Raw genomic sequence first — 21,413 nt, 5'->3', positions numbered from 1 at the left:
AGGCTGCAGCCACCCTTCCTGAGGATGGAGGAACTTCGGGTGTGCCCACCTTGGTGAGCTGGTGTGAGCTGAGGAGAGCAAGGACCCCCTTTCCCAGCAGCCATGAGTGCAGTGGTGCCTCACATGGCCTTGCAGAGGAAACAGGAAGATGACTGATAGTGATGGCTATGAGAGGTTGTGCCAGATGCTCTGGCCAGACCCTGCCCTCCAGAATAGGTTTGTTGCAGAGGAGCTTCATAGAATCACAGAATCAGCCATGTTGGAAAGGGCCTCTGAATCATCAAGTCCAACCCTTGATCCAACACAGCTCTGGTTACTAGATCATGGCACTAAGTGTCACATCCAGTCCCATATGGTGAAGTGAAATTTGGTCTCCTAGATATCCTGGATTCACCTTCTGGGGATAACAACTAAAGTATTGAACTTGGTCCAAGTGTTGTAGCCAATAGTGCTAAGAAGCGCTGCAGGATTTTGAGCAGACAGGAGTCTCCTTAGCCCTAAAGACTTTTTGTCCAGCCATCTCATTTTGCTGTCAGCCTGACAAGAGGTGATAAAATTACCAATAACGGCAGATCACTCACTGCCAGGATGGAAGAGAATGCCAACTTGAGAGGAAAATGAGCTTTCCTCATGGATCAGGGCAAGGGCACTCCTGCACTAGGGGCTGCATGGATTATCTCCAGCCACATTCTTCAGGAGAAGGTGCTAGCCCAAATCTATGCAGATTCTCATTCCACTCTCCAGACTCACTGACACTGCCCTTGCAGCCTGTTTCAGGTGCCCACTTCTCATCCATCAACAATTTCAGCCTCATCCGGGCTGCGTCTGTGGCAGGGATACAGCAAAACTACGTGCCACTTTTCTGGGATGAGGCAGCATCACGGCGCCCAGCTTGCCAGCTCGCTCCAACGAGCTCAGACAGGAAATTCCCGGGAAGGAATCCCAGCACATCAGAGGGGAGAAGGAGAAACTTTATTGTCACGGGGGGCAGGTGGCCCGTAGAGCGGCGCCGGAGCTGCGGCGTTGGCACCACCGAAACAGGCAGTCGGTTGGCTCCGAGGGCTCCGGCCGGCTCCAGGCTCCCGGCTGCAGGCAGCGCCCGCCGGCAGGACAGCTCCGGCCAGGAGAGGGAGCCGTGGCCCCGCACACCCCGCCTCGCACCCGCCTCCTCCGGCCGGACAGCGCGACCGCTTCCCCCTCACGCAGCGCCCTCCGGCTCCGATCCCGCTTTCCCGGAGCGACCCGCCGGGGGCGGGGGGACCCTCCCCGAGCGCGCAGGGAGCGCGGCCGAGGGGAAAGGGGCGGGCAGGGCGGAGCGGAGCCGCGGGGCGCGGATCGGGGACGACGAAAGAGGTAGAAGAAGAAGAGGAGAAGGAGGAAGAAGAGGAGAGCGCGGCGCGGGGCACAGCTGTGCGCTCCCCGTGTCCTCAGGTGAGCCGCGGTGCGTGGGGATGCGTGGGGGTTGCCCGTGTTCCTGTAGGCGTGGGCAGGGACAGGGGTAGGGAGCTCGGTCCGCCCCGCCCCGGCCGTGAACTTCCCCGCACGCAAAGGGAAAGTTTGTGTCGGAGGAGGAGGTTTCCAGCCCCGGCGCGGGGTGCGCGGGGTGAGGCGGGCGGTGGTGGTGGCGGCGGTGGCGGCGACCGTAGCAGCCCCCACAGCCCCTGCTCCTCGGTTGGGGAGAAAATAAGAAAGAAAGAAGAGGAAGCGCTCGGGAGAGCCTGAGGAGCAGTGCCCGGAGGGCCCGGGCACGGACGGGTCGGCACGGTGAGAGCGAGGTGCGGTGATGGGGGGAGCGGGGCGGAGGAGGCGGCGGGCGCGGCTGTGCCGGTGCCACCGCGGGGCCGGGGACCCCGCGCATCCTCGGGGGACCCCTTCGCGATCCCTCGGGAAGGAGCCTGTGCGTGTGAGGGAGGCGAGCCCAGCTCCACGACCGCGGATTGTGTCTCCGGCGCTCCTGCTGACCGTACCTCCGGTCTCCAAAATACGGAGCGGTTTCCTTAAATTTGCTCCCTTGGGCCAGGGAAATCTAGATATTTCTGGCTGGAGATCTTACACGCACTGACGAATGCAACTTTAATTTTTTATCATCCGTATTGCAAATATGGGAGCCTCTGCTACCTGCTCCCCTCCGCTGTCAGATATCTGAAAAGGAAGAGGGGAGAGGAAGGGATCAGGCTTAAGCCGCAGCAGGGAAATAAAGTGAAAGAGACAGGTCCAAGAAGACCGAGTCGAAGCGATTAGATATTGCCAGCAAGATGGCATTTGCTGTGTGTTTGTTGGGGACAGATACCTCTTTATTAGAAGCATTTTGGGGAGATTACCTTGAGGGAAACGGGATGGTGGGAATTATTTCCTGAAAAAGACGGTGGGGGAAAAGGAGACTGTCAGGGCTTCACTGTTTCAGGTGTCTCTTTTCTGTGCCAGTGTTGCTTTCCCCCGGGTAGAGTGGCAGTGCTTGTTCCTCAGCCTGAGCTGGTTTCTTTGGGTTTGTACTGTGCTTGGCACGACAGAATCCCAATCTCGGGCCTTAGAACGCTACAATAAAGTGGATTATAAATGCACTCTCACAGGCACACTCTCTCTTTCTATCTTAACCTCTGCTTTGTGAATAGCTGATTATATTGCTTGGATAAAATTCTGTTTTGCTTTACTGATGTTTTTTTCTTATAAAATGATGGCTTTTGTTCCACACATTCAGTTTTGTTGTCCTAGCAAAGGCTTTTTACTTCTGGATTTGAGAGATAAGCAGCAAGCTCCTTATATTTTTCAAAAATTTACCTCCTTTGTGATTAAAAAGTATTATTTTCCTGACACTCCATTTTTAGCAGTGCCTCTTTTGGGTAAGAAGAACTTACACTTCCATACCTAAAAGTATTTTGGGGAATTATTTATTAACTGTACTGTGGAGAGTCCATATCTCATAACTTAGAGGGTCATTTATAACAGGTTGCTTTTGGCAGCTCTGGAAGATTTACTTGCTGTCTTGTGTTCCTTGCAGGAAAGGCATCCCTTGTTTGCATGGAGAGCATCACTCCAGCCCAAGGGCTCTCTGGTGGGCAGGCTTGGTGCTAGAAAGGGTCCTGTTTTCTGCCTCCATTGCCTGCCTCTGGTGAGCAGGAGAGGGCAAGCAGAGAGGATTAAGCTCTAATACCTAGATGTTCTCCTTCTCTGGATGTTGTATGGTGTTGTTGCTGTCCCTTGGAACACTTTTTCTGTAAGAACATTTAAGGATGCAGAATAATGATGGACATGGAGAGTAAGACTGTGAGGACCTGGGGTGGTGGAAGCATGCAGGGCACTGAAATGACAGGAAATATTAAGCTGGGAAGGCAGGAGCTGCTGCATGGAGGTGAAGCAGAGGGCTGTGGGGTGAGAGGTTATGTTTCTTGTGCAGTGCCTCTGTGCAAGGCAGAGGGCAGGTCTGCACTTACACAGCCCTGTGACTTGCTTTCCATGCATCTGGTTGTAGCTTGAGTTCAAAGTGTCTACATATTATATAGGAATAGCAGTGCTGGCTCATGTCTGTCCATTCCTCCCCAGAGTCCAGAAGGTCCTCTGGTCCCTCCAGAGTCTCGAAGGAAAGCTTGCGTCTGAACATATTTAGGCTCTCTCCTTCCAGACTCTGTGGCTCTGTGCAGTTATTCTGCATCTAAAACAGTGAGTGTGCAGTGGGGATAAGTACTGTGCTGGTCTGGGCTCCAGCACACTCATACCCTTGGTCAGGTAGGGCTACCCAAAAGTATCTGGCAGGAACACGTAGGTAAGACAGACTTCAGAGGACAGGGAGAGTGATGTGGCAGCAGGTTGGATGGTGCCTGGTACAGGAAGGTATGGGAAGTGCCTCAACGCTGGACTCAGTGCTGTGATTTTATGCTCCGAAATATGCATATAGGAAGAACAAGGCAGAGAGAGTTTGTCCCAGCTTTATTCCTTCAAGACCTGCATGAATCAGATGCTAGCTCGAAGGAGGAACCATGACACTTTTTCAGAATAAGAGGCCAGAACTTGTGTTTTTATTCCTTCTTCTCACTTATTGTTATGTTTGGATTTCTATGCTGGTTATTTTGGCAGGCACATGATTCATATTCCTTTCCCCATCTGTCCTGGGTCCCCTACTCTTGTCAAGTGACCGTTCATTTCAGCAAGACTGACTTGCAAAAACTTGCCATGGAGGTAACCCTTGTGGCTGGTGGTGTGGGAGAGCCCCAGCTTGATTCTCAGAGGACAGGTTGCATTAGCCAGGTGGACAGTCAGGAAGAACATATCAGCATGTGAGTGCACTCATGTCTTTTTTTTTTTTTTTTCCCATCATACAGTAATGGGGAATGCTTCAGGAATAAAAATAGATATATGGAAAAGCCTGTATAAGCTGAAATCTGTGAACAGCGCCACATTATCTGGGAACTGAAACACATTCTACAGTGAATCTTGCAATTCAGACATTGCCTGCTCTCCTCCTTCCTCCCCAGCCTTTGTGTTGACACAGCTCATGGATTTCACTGCCCCTAAAAGCAGAGCCAAGAGCTGTCTCCTTTGATGCAGTCTGGGCTGGTACCATCTCTGTACCTCGTACGTGAGAGCTGGTGTTCCTCCAGCTGTCCAAAGTGAGACAGATGCAAAGGCAGAAGGAAGGCAAAGCTGGCTGTCAGGTTTGCCACGCTGACCCTTTCTCCACACCAATTCTGCACCCTGTGTGTAGCTCGGAGGCCCACGTGCAGGTGTTCTTTTTTCCCTCCATGGTTTGTAACTGCTTTGTTCTGCTTTGCCATCACCAAAACGTATGGCTGAGCTTCAGTCGGTGCTAAACTGGAACAAAACAGCTTCTCCTTCTGGGAGGTATTTTAGGATTTCTCCCCCCACCCCAATGATTTTGCAAAGCAGAAGGCTAATCTTCCATTTCTCAGCCACAGTGTTGGTATGTGTAGGGCTTCTGCACGCGACTGAGCCACATGTATGTTCGGCGAGAGTGTAGGAAGGGAACTGATTTGGGGAAATTACTTCATATGGTGCCTACACTTCTGGGAATTGTGAGCTTGGCCAGTATGTTTACTGTGTTCAGCTTCAGAGGTCCCAATAAGACACATGCACAGAACATGATACTCATGAATTCAGAGTCTTATTTGACAGAAAATAAAATGCAGGAACATGAATGTACAAGTGTATGTATTTTGTTATAGGGTTCCCTAAAATAGTTGCTTGTAAAACAGGATTTCTAGTATAAATGAAGAATCATATCTCTAGTCAGTCCTTTGTTAATTTAACAACTCTCAGTTTCATCAAATGGGGATATATCCCCAGGAATTCCTCTGACACAGGTGTCCCCTGAGTCTGGATGATTATCCAATTACAATTTAAAGAAAACTACAGCAAGGATAATTGGCTAAAGATAGAAGTATCTGAGAGCGTTAGGGAAAGAGAAGTAAAGAGTGTGAGAGCTTCCCTTTCTCATATGAGTAAATGAGAATTATTCCAGTCCTTACCTTTTGCAATGAGTGGAGTCAAGGCCCCTGGTGTTTGGACCCTGTTACTTTCTTTCCTTCTTTCTTTGCTTCTACACTCTCACTTATGTGTTGACTTCATATTTATATGAAAAGGTTACATTAATTCTTATGGGGTCTTTTTACATTTACATGTGTTGACAAAAAGCGACTGTTAACTTAAATGCTCTGTTTGCAGCAGAGAAGAAGAGATTGCCATGAATCCTGGGCTGAATGGGGGAAGTGGTAGGTGGTTCCTTCTGGGAACACCAAGGAGGTGCTAGGGAGACATTACCTTGGAAATTCCACTCAGAGTAGTGCCATCCAGCTCTTCCTAGCTCTTTCTTGGTGTCCATAGGAAGAGACCTGTTATGTCTGGAAGAACTTCAATGGTCTAGCACTCCCATCCCATGTCTGTCATGGGTATTGGGATCCTTGAGCTGGCATGGCAGAGCTTCCAGTTGGTTCAGAAGCATTTCAGACTGCCCTTAAGCCTGCTCACTCTTTTTTTTTTTATTGCTAACAGCTTGCTTAGGCATGGCTGGGCAAGCTTTACTCTTTAACCCTTAGAGCTTTGGATCTGGCCTTCATCCTGAGCCAGCGTGACCACGGGTCAGCGTGTTGTCTGAGTGCAAGTGGAGAGCTCTGTGGTGCAGCCTGGCAGTACCACAGTAGGAGGCTGGTTGTGGGCTCCACATGCAGCTCCAGGGACAGCTTTGTTGTGCAACTGAAAGGCAAAGATACAACATGAATACTTACACAAATTCTTAAGAGGCCTCTTCAGCTTTACTAATCCAAAGTGTTCTGAGAATTAGAAGAGGACTTAAAAAAAAAAAAAAGGGAAAAAAAGTTTTAATACCTCTCCCTTTATCTGGAAAAGCTACCGGGTTTGATTTTTTTGGTTGTGTGTTTGTTTGTTTTCCTAACTGTTTTCTTTAATCCCTTCTGTGACTGAAATAAAAGCGACATGGAATATCTTGCCTCTCTTAGGCCTGATGCTATCTGTTTGTAGGGATGTGAGATTTTTTAGATGTTCAGAGGATGATTCTTAGATATTTGATCAATTTGTATGTAAAAGCTTGCAAAACTGTGACCTAAATGTTTATCCTTAGTGCTGACAGGATGCCGTGGAGCTGTTTAACTATATATTTATAACAATTATCCTACTTGGCAAGAAAGATATGTTTTCTTCTCAGAGGAAATTTTTGCGCTTTTTTTCCCCCTTTTTCTGCTCATGACTTGTGATTATAGTTGCCTTTCTCTGTCATTTTACCTTTTGTGTTAGATGTAAATAAAGAGCTAATTACAGTTAATCTCAGTGCAAAGGAATGAAATTTTAAAGAGTGAAAAATAAGTCCCATCTGTTGGATTTGCAGTAATGTTTTGGGGTTTGCCGTCTACTTGGAAGGATGCCAACAGTTATCTTGCTCAATTTAAAGTTTTCTTTGCACTATTTAAAATAGATTTTTAATAATTTAAAAAACAAACAGAAATGGAAAAAGCTTTTCAGATTATGTTTGGCCATGTGCTTAATGTGGTGGTTGCTAAAACGTGAACAGCTCTAACTGAAATGAGTTGAAATCCTGCTACCAAATTCTATAGGAACATGATTAAGATCTTATGGAATAGCATCTATTTTTCATAGTACTATACCGCATTTCTGTGTTTCCCCTCTGATGAGCTCCATGTGCCCAACTAACCAGCCCCAAAATGACTTGTTCCAAGGGAACTGTTGCTTAAGTAGTTATTATTTTAAGACAGGCTCAGAACCTCAGTTTTGTATGATGGGTGTGTTATACATTTAGCCCCATCAGCTCCACTGACTGTTGAGCTCAGGGAATTAATCTATACTTTGCACTCATATGTTATCTTTCATTTCAGCATCTCTAAGCATTTTAGAGACATTAAGATGCACGGCTGTGGTGTGAGGTAGGGAGAGGCTGTTATAAATGTGGCTGGGGAAACAGAGGCACAGATTTCAGAAGCCTCTACTAATGCGCTCAGTTCAGGGGACAGCCATTTATAAGTTCTCTAATGCTTGATTATCAGGGAGGCACTACAATTTTTCCTGCACTGCTTTTTTTTGGTGACTGATGCCTACATGTAGGTTTCGTGTACATTAACAGAAACTCATATTTCTACCCTTAACTAGTAGACAGCTTTAAAATCATCAGCCTTGGAGACTTACAGGAGCATAGTAAATGGCAGAGTAAATAGTCCAAATTTCTAGTTTCTTTTTCTGAGGTTAGTTTGCAATAAGTACAACAATCTCACCTCCCTCCCACCTGTAGTACCATCCAGGGCCCCACCTACATAAGTTTATTAGCAATCTGTTGAGTCAAAGCTCAGATCATTAGAAAATACTGATTTTGACAGTAAGAGCCATGCAAATTCATTCTAATACAAATAATTGGATTTGTTCTGTTTAGAAATAGCTGCCTCCCCCCTCTTCCTTCAAGACACAGGCACTTTCCAGCTGTTGTTTTTAGGAAGGGGTCTTGGCAATGGGACAAGAATGTATATATTGCTGCCCAGCTGGCAGGCTGTGGAGGTCTTAAGGCTACCCAACCTCTTTGAATGAGCACAGATGTGCTGCTGGATCCCAAAATGTGTTTCTCTAGTAAATTTTGCTGGTTTCATTTGAGCCAGACAGGGTTGATGTGTTGGGGTGACTGAAGGACATGACAAAACTCAGACACCACTGGAGTAACATGCCCACAGACTGGGTTTCCCCATATCCATTCTCCTGAAGAAAATAACTGCAGTCTCAGTGCAATTTACCTTTCTCCACCTTCTTTGTTCTCTCTCGTGTTACTATGTAGAATTTAGGGAGGCTGTTTAACACTGTCTTCTTGGGAGGTTGCACACACATAGACACCCTGACTCAAGGTCATGGAGAGATGGAAATATTTTTCACCAGGCTTAGTGTGTTTTCCTTTTCTCCCATTGCACAGGGGAGCTGCATCTTGCATTGCAGTACTGCTGAACAGCCCTAGGTTGTGACTACCCAGGAAGGTAATGTTTCTCCCTTTATAAGCATTTTTTTCCCCCCTTGTCTGACAGGTGCAATGACTGTAGTTGCTGAGACAAAATGTCAAAGAGCAAGAGGGAAACTCAACCCAGCTTTCCAAAGACACTCAGTGATTACTTCCTCTCACTGCAGAGAAGTGAGCCAGCCCAGGGCTGGGGTCAGCACAGATTTCAGGATATCAAGGCATCCACTTCCTGGCATTGAAAGTGTTCAGAAATTAAAATTTTGGAGGCTTTTCAGATTTCTGGCCCTTTGCAGCAGGGTTTTAATGTGCAGCAGTATTTCCTTGTGTCGCTGCTCCTTGTAGCCTTTGGAAATGTCACCAGCGAATGTATTGCCTTTTGTTTGTCGTTCAGCTGGGGAAATGAATTCATTGCCCTCATGAGATCAATCATATTCTCCCCAAATAATTAATATTGATGACAATCACAGCATTCTACTGCCTGCAGCTCCATCTCAGCCTTCGCACTGTGTACATGCTGTGGGTCAGAGAGCAGACTTTCTCAAAGGAGGCTCCAGGACTTAAAAATTCAGGGTGGTGGTGTTTGAAGGTTGAATTTTGAGCTGCACTGATGGGGTCAGTGCAGGCAGAGCCTGAGCAAGTTCCTTGTTATGGTGCAACTGAATATTTGCAGAAGGAAATGTTAGAGACATGGGGAGCAAGTCCAGTACACATCACAGGGGAAGGATTGTCTCATTCTGTCTCTCTTTACCTCCTCTTTTTTTACACAGCTTTTTCTAGTCCCCTTTGCAGAGTGCAGCTGTACTGTGCTGACCAGGAAAGGGCAGTATGCAAATGAAAGCTGCTCTAATAGTCATCAGGAGGACCAAGTGGGTGGGTTGGGAATGTGGAGGGCTGGAAGGACCTCTGGAGAACTGCTTGTAAGTGGGGTGCTGTCCTGTGGGAGGCCTGGAGCTCCTGGGCTTTCTGATTCAGTATTGCTTTAAATTTTGCCATGGATTGATGTGTAAAGTGCACTTAGAACAGCCTGTCTGAGCTGCAGGACAGGGATAGAAGCATTTGATGTCTTATTCTTGTTTGCTTTTACGTATAAGGCTAAATGGGATTAAATTAACGTGATTAATGTAAGTACTGGTGTGGAAATACTGTGTGGCCCAAACTTGAAAAATTCATCTGACTTACTTTTACCCTTGAATATGTTGCTTATCCCAGCATACCAAGAGTCACTTGAGGAGATCCTTCTCTTATGCTGTGGGGAGAGCTGCATCTTCCCCAGTGGCAACAGCATGGGCAAACCTGCTGCGGTGCTGGAGACATTGCAGGCTGCCTGAGGAATTTGTGGCACTTCTGGAAAGGGAAGTGAAAGACAGTGATGATGTGCTCTGGAGCATGGTGGTGCTTGGAGGATTTTTGACTGCTGTGTCCCTCTCTGGAGGAACAAGAAGGGGAAGATGTTGGCTGAATATAGAGCAGCCAGTGTAGGAATCTGGTCTGCACGCACTGAGGGCTATAAGGGGAGGAGGTGAAATCAAGGAGCATGTATGTAGCTGGCAGCAAGGGCTTGAACTTAGGAAAATAAACTCTTGGAGTGTTTTTTGAGACTGAGGCCCTATTGCAGCTAGTGCTGGGCAGGGCTGGGTGTAGCCCCTGGTGTGATAGTGGGGGTGTGGAGTGGGCAGAGCACTGGCTGTGCCAGGCTGGGCTTATGAGGAGATACCTCTCCTGGGAAAGCTGCTCTGGGATTCAAGAGTCACAGGCTGGTGGTGTGAAAGGCATTGAGCCCAGCTGATAAACCTGCTTGAATCTGCATTGTATTCTCTGGATTTAGAGACTTGGGCAGAACTAACTTGGGGTTGCTGCTGTGCAATCTGTTGCACAATGTGGACGTGCTGCTGTGTCCACCACAGCAGTGGAACAACCTCTTAGGGAGGATAGTGAAGCTGCTTACATTGAAAAACCATTTAAAAGGTCAGAATTTATAAATTAAATGCTCATCAGATGTCTCCAGGTGCTCCGTGAGAGCTAATTGGAATTTTTCCAGCAAGGGAGGAATCTCACTCTGGATTCCTTAAGTCTTCTCAAGTCTTTGAGCAATGTTGATTACAGATTTCTTTTTTTCTGTGCAAAGATTAGTTTGTCAGTTTATTTTGTGGTAGTGCGATATGTGGGTTTCTCAGAACTCTCCTTTCACTGTAACATCGCCATCCAAAATAGAAGCATTGTGTCTGGCTTCATGGAAGATCGCGGCTCTCTTTGAAGCTCTGTTGGAAACTTTTCATTCCCTGGCTATTCAGACTTAAAAAATAGACTATCTTGGCTGGATACCTTTTGCTTGAGCTCTTGTATCTTGGTGTTTGAACTGCTTGGTGGCCAGCATGTATGCATTTGTAGTCTGTGCTGTTTGATTTTATAGCTGTGGCTCTACCTGCCCCTCTTCAGCCCACTCCACAGTGGGTGGTAGCCCCAGCTGTTTATTTGTCTTGTCCAGGTGTGCATATTTTGTAGAGGTGACAGATTACTGAGCTAGTTTATTTTTGATGTATGAAATGCAGTGTGCTCTGCCTGCTAAATAGCTGCCAGGGTATAATCAGCGGCACCCTGGCTTCCAGCAGAGCAGTGTGCAAGATCTGTAGCATTTCTGCTTTGCCAAGTCCTGAGAGGACCCCAGCAGAACTGCAAAGAGAAGCAGGGGGTACTGAGTTTCTTTAGATGTATTTTCAAGCCACCCCTGCCTTTCCACATGCTTAGATTGCACTTTTTTCCTTTTGAGAGGGAGAAAAATAGTTTCTTCATCTGAATTCTGATTATTAGTATAAAATCCATTGAGCCAAAAGGATGCCAGGAGATGGTCTCTAAATGCCAATAGCAAATCACAGATTCCCTGCCTGGCAATCACTTCCACGTCCCAAACATTGGCACCAGCAGAGGCAAATCTTGCACTGTGAAGGAAGCTCCCAGAAATGACTCACTGTGAATTAAAATCTCTGCAATTTTCCCCAAGCCTCTGAGCTTGAGGTGAGGCTGCTGCCTGCTCTGTCCTCAGGAGCTCTTAGTGCTTTTGGAGAGGCAACCTTGCTCATGCAGTTTGTGCTGCTCTGTTGAAGGAGAAATAGCTTGGGACCACCTCCCATGGTGACTCTGGAGTGGCACACCGCTGACTTTATTCTTCCCATGTTAGGGATTTAGTGAAAATTAATTATTAAAATCCCATCAGACTGCAGCCCTTGGCCTGGATGGGCAGGCAGGAGGCCAGGGAGGGGCTGTGATGTGTGACAGGCAAATGGAGCCACCTGGGATGCCTGATGTCATGTCCTTGGCTGGCAATGAGCTGGCTGAGCCATTGACTGAGAAGACTGTTTCTAGATTTTTTTGTTGTGTGTTTGGTTTTAGTTTTGGTTTTTTCCCCCCTTTCTCTTCAGGGTACTTGGTAGACCTCGGTATAAAGATGTGTGTGGGCACTGTATCTCCCCAGTGCTGGGAGCCAGTGCTTCCAGATCCTGTGTTCAAGTGGCCAGCTCTGGCCAAGCAAGACAGAAGATGCTCTGTGCTAGTGACAGGGGACACCTCTCACCAGGACAACTTTGCGTCTGACTCCCACTAGTTTAATATTTTTTTTTTCCTCTACAAAAGTAGGTTTGTAATATCTGCTGTAATTCTAGCTGGTGAAAAACTTTCAGACTGCTCAAATTGAAACGTTTCCTTTGGTTCTGATGACATAAATTACTTTTATAATAGAAACATTTCAGAACAAATTCCTTTCAGCCTGCTCTGCTGTCAGGCATGTGATAGCCTGGTGAGTGCAGCTACCCTGGCAGAAGTGGGACTTCAGTGTTGATCTTGCAGGTCCCTGCACATCCCTTGGATGTGTCACCATTAGACTTGCTGATTCAGTCACACTTATGGCTCCTGTGATATCCCTGATTGCTGGGCAGGCTTCAGCCCTGGGTGATTCCTGCTGAAATGTGCCTGGCTGTTAGGGAGCTCCTGCCAAGATAAACTGGGCTCCCTGCCCTTAGGGGAGATGCAAATGTTTTTCCAAGGACAGTGTTGGGGGCACTTTGGTCAGTGTGCCTGTGTTTGAAGTGATGAGTGTGGCATAGCATGCACCAGAGCAGGGAAAGTGCTCCGAGCTGCTTATGGCTTTCATCATCAAACTGCTGCTTGATTCCTCCCTGTTCTGTTCCTGGAAGCTGTCTGGGAATGAAAATTGTGATGAATGTGTTTATTCCTCCTGAGGAGTAAAGACTGGACTTCTGAACCCCATTGCATGTCTTTCTACCCATGTTCCCAGAGATTTGGGTGTAATATTCCATTCCTGTGGGGGGCTGCCCGTAGGACTGGCCAGCTCCCTGCAGGAGTGGCTCCCTTTGGGCAGAGTGGAACTGCTGACACCACAGCAAAGGGTGGTGCCATGTAGTGCCCAAATGGCCTCCGGAGGAGGGGCAGGGCCAGAGAGACACTGCGCAAATCCTGGGTAAGTGGCACCAAGATGGTTTATGCTACAGTAATTCCCCCTTTTGTCTGACTTACTCCTGCATGTACTGAAAAGCAAAAGTGTTTCCTGGAGGGCTGAAGGCCCTTTTCCCATTTTCCATTAGTGTTTTTGCTATTACTTTTCTGCAGTTGCTTTTGCAGGCTGCCCTTTGTCTGCCTTTTGGATTCTTTGAATTTACTTGAACTGTACATTTATTCTTCCCTATAAGAAAACACAGCAAACTCATCAAGCAGCCTTCTCCAATGCTGCTGCATGGTGATGCAAAGACCCAGGGCTTGTGTGCACACTGTGATGTAGGAGCAGAGGAGCTGTGCCTCTCTCCTGAGCACCAGCCCCACTCTGCAGCCCATCACTCAGCCTTCATCGTCAAGTCCATGTGGCTTAGAAACAAAGCATTTCCTAAGCTAGCCCACCTTGCATTTTGCTAGCCTTCCTCTGTCTGCATCCCATTTTTGGGACCAGTGCTATGTTCTCAAGTGCTTCTGACTTCGTACAGAATTACAGAAAGAAAATAGTAAAAGCTGCTTTGGCTGAAGTTATTTTTTTCCTGTTTCTCCAAGTGCTTTATTTTAAATGCCCTTTCAGCCAGAGCACTTAGTGGCAAGGTTTTGAAGGGTGCTTTTGTTCTGCAGGCCGTAGTGTGACTTCTCAGTGAAAAGCAAAAAACCTACCAGCCCTCCCTAGATGCCTGTGGTTAGGAGGGACAAAGGCATTTTTCTTGGAAAATGCAGCATTGTTCTGTAGAATTGGTACACTGTCTTTGAGAATAGGTGTGCAGTAGTTAGAGTGCAGCTCTCTTTGTTAATTATTTGACATCTATCTTGGGTTTTATAATTGTTTAGAAAGTGCATAGGCTCTATGGGGTCTGTGCTGCTAAAGGCAGGAGTGAATGATTCCTTGCTGAGGTCTGTTTGGAAAGGGTGTTTTATTAAAAGGGGTTTTATATGAAAATATTAATTTTTTTTTTCTGACAAAATGCCACTTGTGACCAATACTAAATGAAAAAAACACAAACTTTCCACCCTCTTTGCTGTTAGGGAGACATTTCTGTGACTGTGTTTCCCCCCACCCCACTTTTTTTTGCTCCTCAGTAGACAGAAGGTGAAAGTTTGAAGAAGAAAGTGCTCAGGGAACAATTTCTGATTTGAAACAAAGTGAACATATCAAGTAAGTACCTTAAAAAAAATTCTAACAGTGGCTGTGATGGATCATTTTCCCCAACTGTTCTATGAATTATTATTATTGAAATGTTAATTTATGTAGATATTAAGAGCACCTCAGAGTATATTGGTCTCGTGAGGAGTTCCTGAAATGCTGAGGATGTATCAGAGCTCTCCAGCTGTCTTCTGGCTGCTCTGATTGCCTGCTTCTTAGCTGTGGTGTGATTTCTGAGCTGGTAAGCTCTTCTGCTCACTGATTTTATTCCTGGCTTCCTTTAGTGTTTGCTTTTATTTTTATTTGCTTTGTGTGGATGCAGTTGTATGAACCCCTCTGCTGCAACCTGGATTTGCACTCCCTGGCCTCTGGCTCCATTGCTTGCTGCCACAGATGCTGGTGTTTCAGCACAGTGCTACAGAATTGCATAAGTTCACCAGACACCATTGGAATTGCATCATATATGCAGGCAAAATGGCAACATGCTTTCTGATGTCACAAAGAATGTTGAGAATATTCTTCTGTTCCTGGCAAGACCAGGGTGTGTTGTAGTCCTGTGGTGTCAGGTTCTTAAGGGCATTGCAGAACCCACCCTCTCTGTGATTGGATGCAGTGTCCTTCTGTCTGACCACAGGACTGCTGTGGGAAGACCCTTCTGTTTGGGGTAGACCATAGATTTGGGGCTATTTAAAGCAAAGCATCCCAGTGCTAGCAGAACTAGTACACAGAACCTGTCTTAGTACAAACCATCAGATCTTGTGGCTTTGTTTTCTGGGGATTTGGTGTGGTGGTTTTTTATTTTTTGGGTGTGGGTTTTTTTTTTTTTTGAGTAATTACAGGAATGGAGCTGGACTGCAGAAGCCATCCTGCCCTACTGTCCCCTTTATCTTCTTCACTGCGTGTGTGAGCTCTCCATTTCTTTACCAAACAGAGAGTTTCCTATTCCTTTATCTCAATTGGCAAATGCTGGCCCAGTCAGGGCATCCAGGAGGCTGTGACAGCTCCTCTTGACCAGCTCTTGACTCTGTACATGTACCTTCCATGGCCCCTTGCATTTTGTACACTGTGAGAGCAGCCAGGGCTGTGGTCAAGCGCGTCCCTTTCCTGTAATGGAGAAATTGCTGTAATCTGACAGGCTCTGTGTCCGTCTGCCTCCACTGATAAGATCTCTGGAAAGCCTGGAATGAACCAGAAGTAAATGACTGTGTAAGGCTTCTGATTTTACAGTTAGGTAGAGCAAGAAGCAAGGATTTTCCTACTAGCAGGCAGAGCATGGAAATCTTGGATACCTTGCTCATGGGAACAAAGACTTAGTGGATCTTTGAGACAGTTGAAAGGAGCATGTTCCTGTGAGCATAGCTAATGGATGTAAATATTAGCTCACTGCGGAGTTCATGTATCACTGAGTGAAATGTAGTAGTTTATTTTGGCCTCTGGCCACATAAATGGCCTTGCTCTATACAAGATAAACTCATCCAAAGTCAGTAGTTGTTCCTGCTTGCTTCAGGGCTGCATTCAGTCTGATTTATGCAAAATACAGGAGAGAATCACTGGAAAATAAGGGTGAGTTAGGACACGCTGTGCATTTAGCTAATGACAAATGGAGAGGGAACCATGAGGGATCTTTATTATTGGAATGATTCCCTGTTACTTTTTACACCCCCTCTCTTCAAGCAACTAAATTACCGAAAGATCCTAAATTCCTACCAGAAGTATAACATGTTGGTTCTCTCTGTCTGATCTGATGGTGTAAAGATATTTTGTTTTTCTTCAGCATTTCTGGGGGCTGGGAGTACTTAATGCTGTTTCTTCTCTATGGAGTCTTCTTAAGTAACATTGGGAGCTGGTTGTAGGTGGCAGTGGAGAAGGGTTTGATTAGCAGCTGGCATTTCAGTTTGGAGGAAGGCAGTAGGGGGTGACCAGCCCTCTCAACTGAACCTCAGGGAAGAAAATTGACTTTCTTCCCTGCTTCTTGCCCATTTTTTAAAGCCCGATGGCTTCAGAGGCAATCTGCAGCCCTTTGCATGGACTGTGCAGGGAAGAGCAGGCTTGCTCCGGATTTCCTTTGTCTCTTTGAGATGAGCCCAGCCAAAGGAAAGCATTGCACAAAGGCTTTTCAGATGTAAGCACTGAAAAGGAAGGATTCAATATCCGCTGCTGGGTTTTCAGAAGTACAGTTCACGTGTCCCATTCTTGTTAATCTCTGCAATCTGTGCAATCTTAGGTGCTCTCTGCTTATGCTCAAAGCCCTTCTGTGTACTGCATATATTCTGGACAGGTTTATGAGGGACATGTTTAAAGGAGCTTTGTGGCTTCTCTCCCCACACTCTTAACCCACCGCGATGGAGCAGATTTCCCTGTCATATTGTGAGCACACTCCTGACAGTATCACCATGCTCATTACTGCATCTGCCCGGTGGAGCTGAGATGCTTTGATGAAGTTCAGCCTTTAAACCATCTCTTCTCCCTTTGTGATCTGACAGCACCCAGGAATATCAAATGCGACCTTCACCCCCTTAATGAAAGCATCTAGTAGATGTCAGTTTATAAGCTGCATCCTGAAAAACCTAGAAACAGAGAGAGATTTAATTCCGGTGAGTGAGCAGCTCTGAGAGCCGAATGCCAGATACCAGAGCGGCCAGCCAGTAAAACTCTGGCAATGCACATTTATCTCAAATTACAGGAAATTGTCTTCTGTAGCAGGAATGGAAGTCTGGGATTGTTTTTTGCTTATCAAAGCTGCTTAGAAAGTATAAGCCTTTGTTCAGATCTCTTCTGAAAAGCCTACAACCCTGATGCTTGTTTACTCCTGTGAGGTGGCTGTTCAAAGGAGGGTTTGACTGGAAGGGGTTGGTGAGGCCTTGTGTCACCTCCACTGCCTGTAGGAGCAGAGTGAAGCAGTCGGGACTCTGGCAACCAGGCTCTTTGCAGGTCAGCAGCAACAGACCTTGCCAGTTTGGTCTGCACTGGTGTGGTTGTCCTGTTGAACTGTCAAACACATATTCAGTGCAATTGTGCTGCCCCTGCTGCTCAGTCACAAGTGCTTTCTGCACTTGTTCTTAGGAATGAGCCGAATGAGGTCTTGGCAAAGGACCTTGGTGTTTTGGGAGTCAAAGCTTTGCATGTCTAGCCTGCAAGTGCCTATTTTACTCCTTGTGATCCCGGATACAGACTATTCCAGTGATTTAAGTCAGTGATTTGGGCTGTCCTCTTCAGAGCCGTCACCTCCCAGGCTTGGCAAGCTGCCTGCAGGCGGAGCAACGCTGCCACGCAGATACTATTGTCAAGGAATCTTAATGAAATAAAAAAAGAACATACCAGAATTAAAGAATCACTGGGAGGACGGAGGGATAAACACACACACTCAGGGTTGAAAAATTTCCTGCAGTGATGAAACAGTGTCAGATAACCAGAAACTCTGTGTGCTTTGTCTCACAGGATGAAGATGGTCAGTGTCCTGCTGGTTACACTTTGGCTGTCCATGGTCACCCTCGGCAGAGGCTCGGGTAAGGACATGGCATGCGATGGGTCTGCCCAATTAAACTGTGGGAAGAGCTGGCCTGAGGCCAGAGAAGAAAACTGTCTGCAGTGAGTTTTAAGAGTTTACAGCATTTCTGGATTAAAGGGTTGTATGCAAAATGCTTCAGCAAAGTATTGAACACAATGTTAGTTCAGTGGGGTATTGTACAGTGCTCATGTATAGAGGCTACAAGCATGGTGTAAATGGATGCATTAACAAATAGGAGTAAGCACCTCCTTGACCTAAAAGTGCTTTGCCAATTCAAGGTGCCCACTTGGTCATTATCCTTATTCCCCTTTTGTGTGGTGATGACTTGTCACTGAGTTGCAAGCAGGACCCAGACTTGAACCTGAACTCTGCGATTCCTGGTTGGATCCAGAGGGGGTTGAGATTCGGCTCTCCAATTCTGACTCATGCCTCAGCAATGCAAGGGGAGAGGGGAACTTCTGGAGTAAGAGGAGCTCTGATACCCGTCTCACTGAGTCACTTTCCTGACAGGAAATATGTTGTCATGCTCGCAGCTCCTCTGGCACACGTTCAGCCCAGCTCTTCTGAAGAGGCAGATTGTGCATGTCTCTGCTCCGGACTTCCTATTTGGGGGCGGAAGGAGACAGCATGATTTACAGGAGGCGAGTGGAAAGTGGGAGGGAGGAAAGAACAGGCGCTGGTTTTGTGGGGGAAATGTTCAGAAATAAGGGCTGTGCAAGGGATTGACAAGCCTCGCCATGAGCCTTTGTCCCTCTGCAGCGCTGGCAAACAGTAAGTTATAATACCCTGAGCAGATGAACAGCTCTTGTGTCATTCCCTCTTGGACCACACTGAATTATCATGGCCGAATTCACATCATGCACCTCAGCAAGGTTCATCTCAGTGCAGTGTTCATTGCAGAGGCTGGGAGGTTTTTCTCCTCCTTGGGCTGCCCAAGGGCTGCAGGCATTCACAGCAGGCCGTGGTCTTCAGTAGGGGATGTCCCATCCTGGCTGGCATGGGCTGGGTGGAAGTGGTGAGCAGTGGGGAAACAGCAAAGGAGAAAGAATGTATGGGCCTGGGTCTCCTCTGCTAAACCCCAGGGAGCAGGAGCGCCTGGGGAAGGAGGGATGCAGTGACATGGATCTTTGCTGCTCGGTGGGAAAATCCCTGCTTTGCATGTGATTCTGGACGTGCTGTTCTACTCTCCACCAACGCAATATCCTCCTCCTGCTGAGGCAGCATTGCAACACCCCACGTGCAGTCATCTTGGGCTTTTTCAGAAATGGGAGGTAGGTGCAATTGAACCAGGATTGCCCAGGAAATGTTAGAGCTACTCTAAAAGCTGATACAGTCATCTGTGAGCTGTGAAATGAGCACCCTGGTGTTTGGGACACACAGGCTCATGTCAACTGATCTGGCAGAACCAGAACCCTCCGTGCATTTTTGTAGGGTGTCTAGTACTGTTTAAATATTCCTCCTTTAGCAGAGGTTTTCTGTACAGGATGGTCAGAGCCCTTGTAGAGTGCTGCAAGAACATGAGTGTCAAAGGGTGATGCATGAGACACGTGATCAGTTAAAATACATTTCTCCTGCAAATCTAATGCAGTATATGCATTTAATTATCTGGAGGTCTGTGGGTGTCAGACACACACCTCAGTTCAGAACTTCCTTTTTATGCTATGGACATCATAAAACAGTTTGGGCTGTCAAAATGTCTTTCATTATTCGTGTTGGGCCTGGGTGGCTGTTTGTACTTGGATGGAGGGGCAGCTGTCTGTGCAGCCCTCTGTTACACTGCAGGGTTTCCTGGGGCTGGCACCAAAAGGCAACTGGAGTTCGTTTTACCCTTGCAAAGTTGTAAATACAGAGCAGTATGGAAGACCAGACTTGCTCTGGTAATGTTGCAGCATTTGAGTTTGCCTCTTCTTTCAGGAGGAGGGAGCGTAGGTGGGGGGAGCAGAGCTGAGGTTATCTGGAGTGAATGCAGAAGGGCTGTCTACAGCTGCCCCGGTGGCTGCCTAAAGCCAAGCAATGCCATGGAGATAGGTAGCTCTCAATGAGGAACCTGGCTCCTGGGATATTGAACACGTGTAACTTGGTAGGGATTTGTCATTTCAGATGAATCTCTTTCTGTGGTTTGACTATTAAGTCATGTAATGCTGTATTGTTGGGACAAGCTCTCTCTCCAGCCCAGGATGGACTGAGGAAGGCTGGAGGCAGGGACAGGAGTCCTTCTGTGGTTTGTTGCCACTTTTCCTGCCTCTGCCATCCTTCTTGGTGGAGCACTGTGGTCAACAACACTGACCAGGGACTACCCAAGCCAGGGGTACCAGTTCTGCTGAGTCCCAGGCTCCTCATCTGCTCTGTAAGCTCACAGAGCCAACACTTGCTAAATTTCAGCTTTAAAATACCAGCACTGCTCTGGCTGTGATGCAAGCAGCCTTTCCATCCAGTTCAACCAGTACAGATGACAGTCTCCCTGGCAATGTGTCAGAAAGCTTCAGCATTATGCTTTACTCTGCTTCCTACTGGAGAGGCAAATCCATAAACTTTATTTCCCCCCCCAGATTTTGCCTACAGCACTGTGGCTCTAAACATCTGTTCTTTGGGCGCTGCTGTTTCTGCTGCGTATGGAGGCTGGTGCTGAAACAAAATCACTTGCTGGAAGGGAGGTGCAAACTGTATGAGGAAAGAAATGTGATCTGAGTAGTGTAGAGTAAAAGATGTGGAGTCTGAGACTGAATTGATGCCTAAGTCTTCTATTCGCTCATACTGTATGTGAGGGTAGATCTTTTCTGGTCTTGAGTGTACGTGATCTGCAGTGCATGGGTTTGAATTCCTTACTTGTGACCTTTGGCATAGTGTTTGCAATGGTGTTTGGGGTCTTTTGCTTTCATTGCCTAGCTAAGCCATCCTTAGATGGAAATAAGGCTCTGCACTTGTGTTGTAGGATACTTAGCGAACCCGATGTTTTGATATCCAGAGAAGCATTGCAAAAACCAATGGACCCAGTTCTGGTCTTAGAATTATTTCTTTGACACTACTGAAGTTATATAAATATACACTGGCTTAAAAGAGATGAAAAAGCAGTTGGACAAAGAACACTACAGCCAGTGTGAATACAAAATAATGTTATGTTCTTGTTTCTGAACAAAGCTAGCCAATGTTAGATACTGACTTATGTAGAAGATATATCTGTAGTTGTGCTCCTTGTTCCATTTTCCTCTCTCTGCTAACCAGGCTGCTCTCTTACTTTCCAAGAGTTCTCAGCTCTTGCAGGGGGAGGGCTGGGGAGGGGATCGACGTTAGGAGTATTGTCTTAGGGAATTGCAAAAGCAGAAGAATGTTGCTGCCATGAGAGGAGGAGAAGCCTCATTCTGATTATCTGAAGGACATGTATAAAATGTTAGCAGGTACCTGCTGTGCAGTCCTTTGGTGGGAGGAATCATGTGTTTGCATAGGAACGCCTCTAATAGCTCCCTTGGGGAACTCTCAGACTATCAGATGGGCTGTGTGGTAGGATGAACCCAGGACTGAAGCCAGCTTCTACCCAGAATGACACCCCAGCACAGTGGCTGTAAGGCAGCCAGGAGCTTCTGTCCTGGGAGCTTTATTTCAGGCTCTGCTGTTATTTGCTGGATTGTGAGCATGTCTTTTACACTCCCCCATATCAGAGGCTTTCAGGCACTGCTTTTGTCCACTCCGAAGTTGGCTCCAAGGTGCCAGATGTCACCGGTGCTTCTGGATTCAGGTGGTGACTGGAGCAGAGAACTTGCAACTTCAGAGAGAAAGAAACAGAGGTC

General features: G+C 46.9%; 1 protein-coding gene across 6 annotated transcripts in view; it reads left to right on the top strand.

Annotated features, from left to right (window-relative positions):
• The first annotated feature begins 1,314 nt into the window (after window positions 1-1,314).
• Window positions 1,315-21,413, top strand: part of IL1RAP (interleukin 1 receptor accessory protein) — a 49,205-nt gene continuing 29,106 nt past the window's right edge. For 3 of the 6 annotated variants that reach the window (XM_050308236.1, XM_050308240.1, XM_050308241.1), the window contains exons 1-2: window positions 1,315-1,431; window positions 17,559-17,626. In XM_050308236.1, coding sequence (XP_050164193.1) covers window positions 17,560-17,626 — 67 coding nt within the window. In that variant the 5' untranslated portion in view covers window positions 1,315-1,431; window position 17,559. Of the gene's footprint in view, window positions 1,432-1,632; window positions 1,776-8,431; window positions 8,493-17,558; window positions 17,627-21,413 lie in introns of those variants that run through there. The other 3 variants (XM_050308239.1, XM_050308238.1, XM_050308237.1) reach the window with 3 other exon arrangements.

This window comes from Myiozetetes cayanensis, unplaced genomic scaffold (assembly GCF_022539395.1).
Source record: "Myiozetetes cayanensis isolate MyiCay16 unplaced genomic scaffold, myiCay2020 scf13, whole genome shotgun sequence".
Classification (NCBI taxonomy): Eukaryota; Metazoa; Chordata; class Aves; order Passeriformes; family Tyrannidae; genus Myiozetetes; species Myiozetetes cayanensis.
This window is presented reverse-complemented; position numbering and strand designations above follow the sequence as displayed.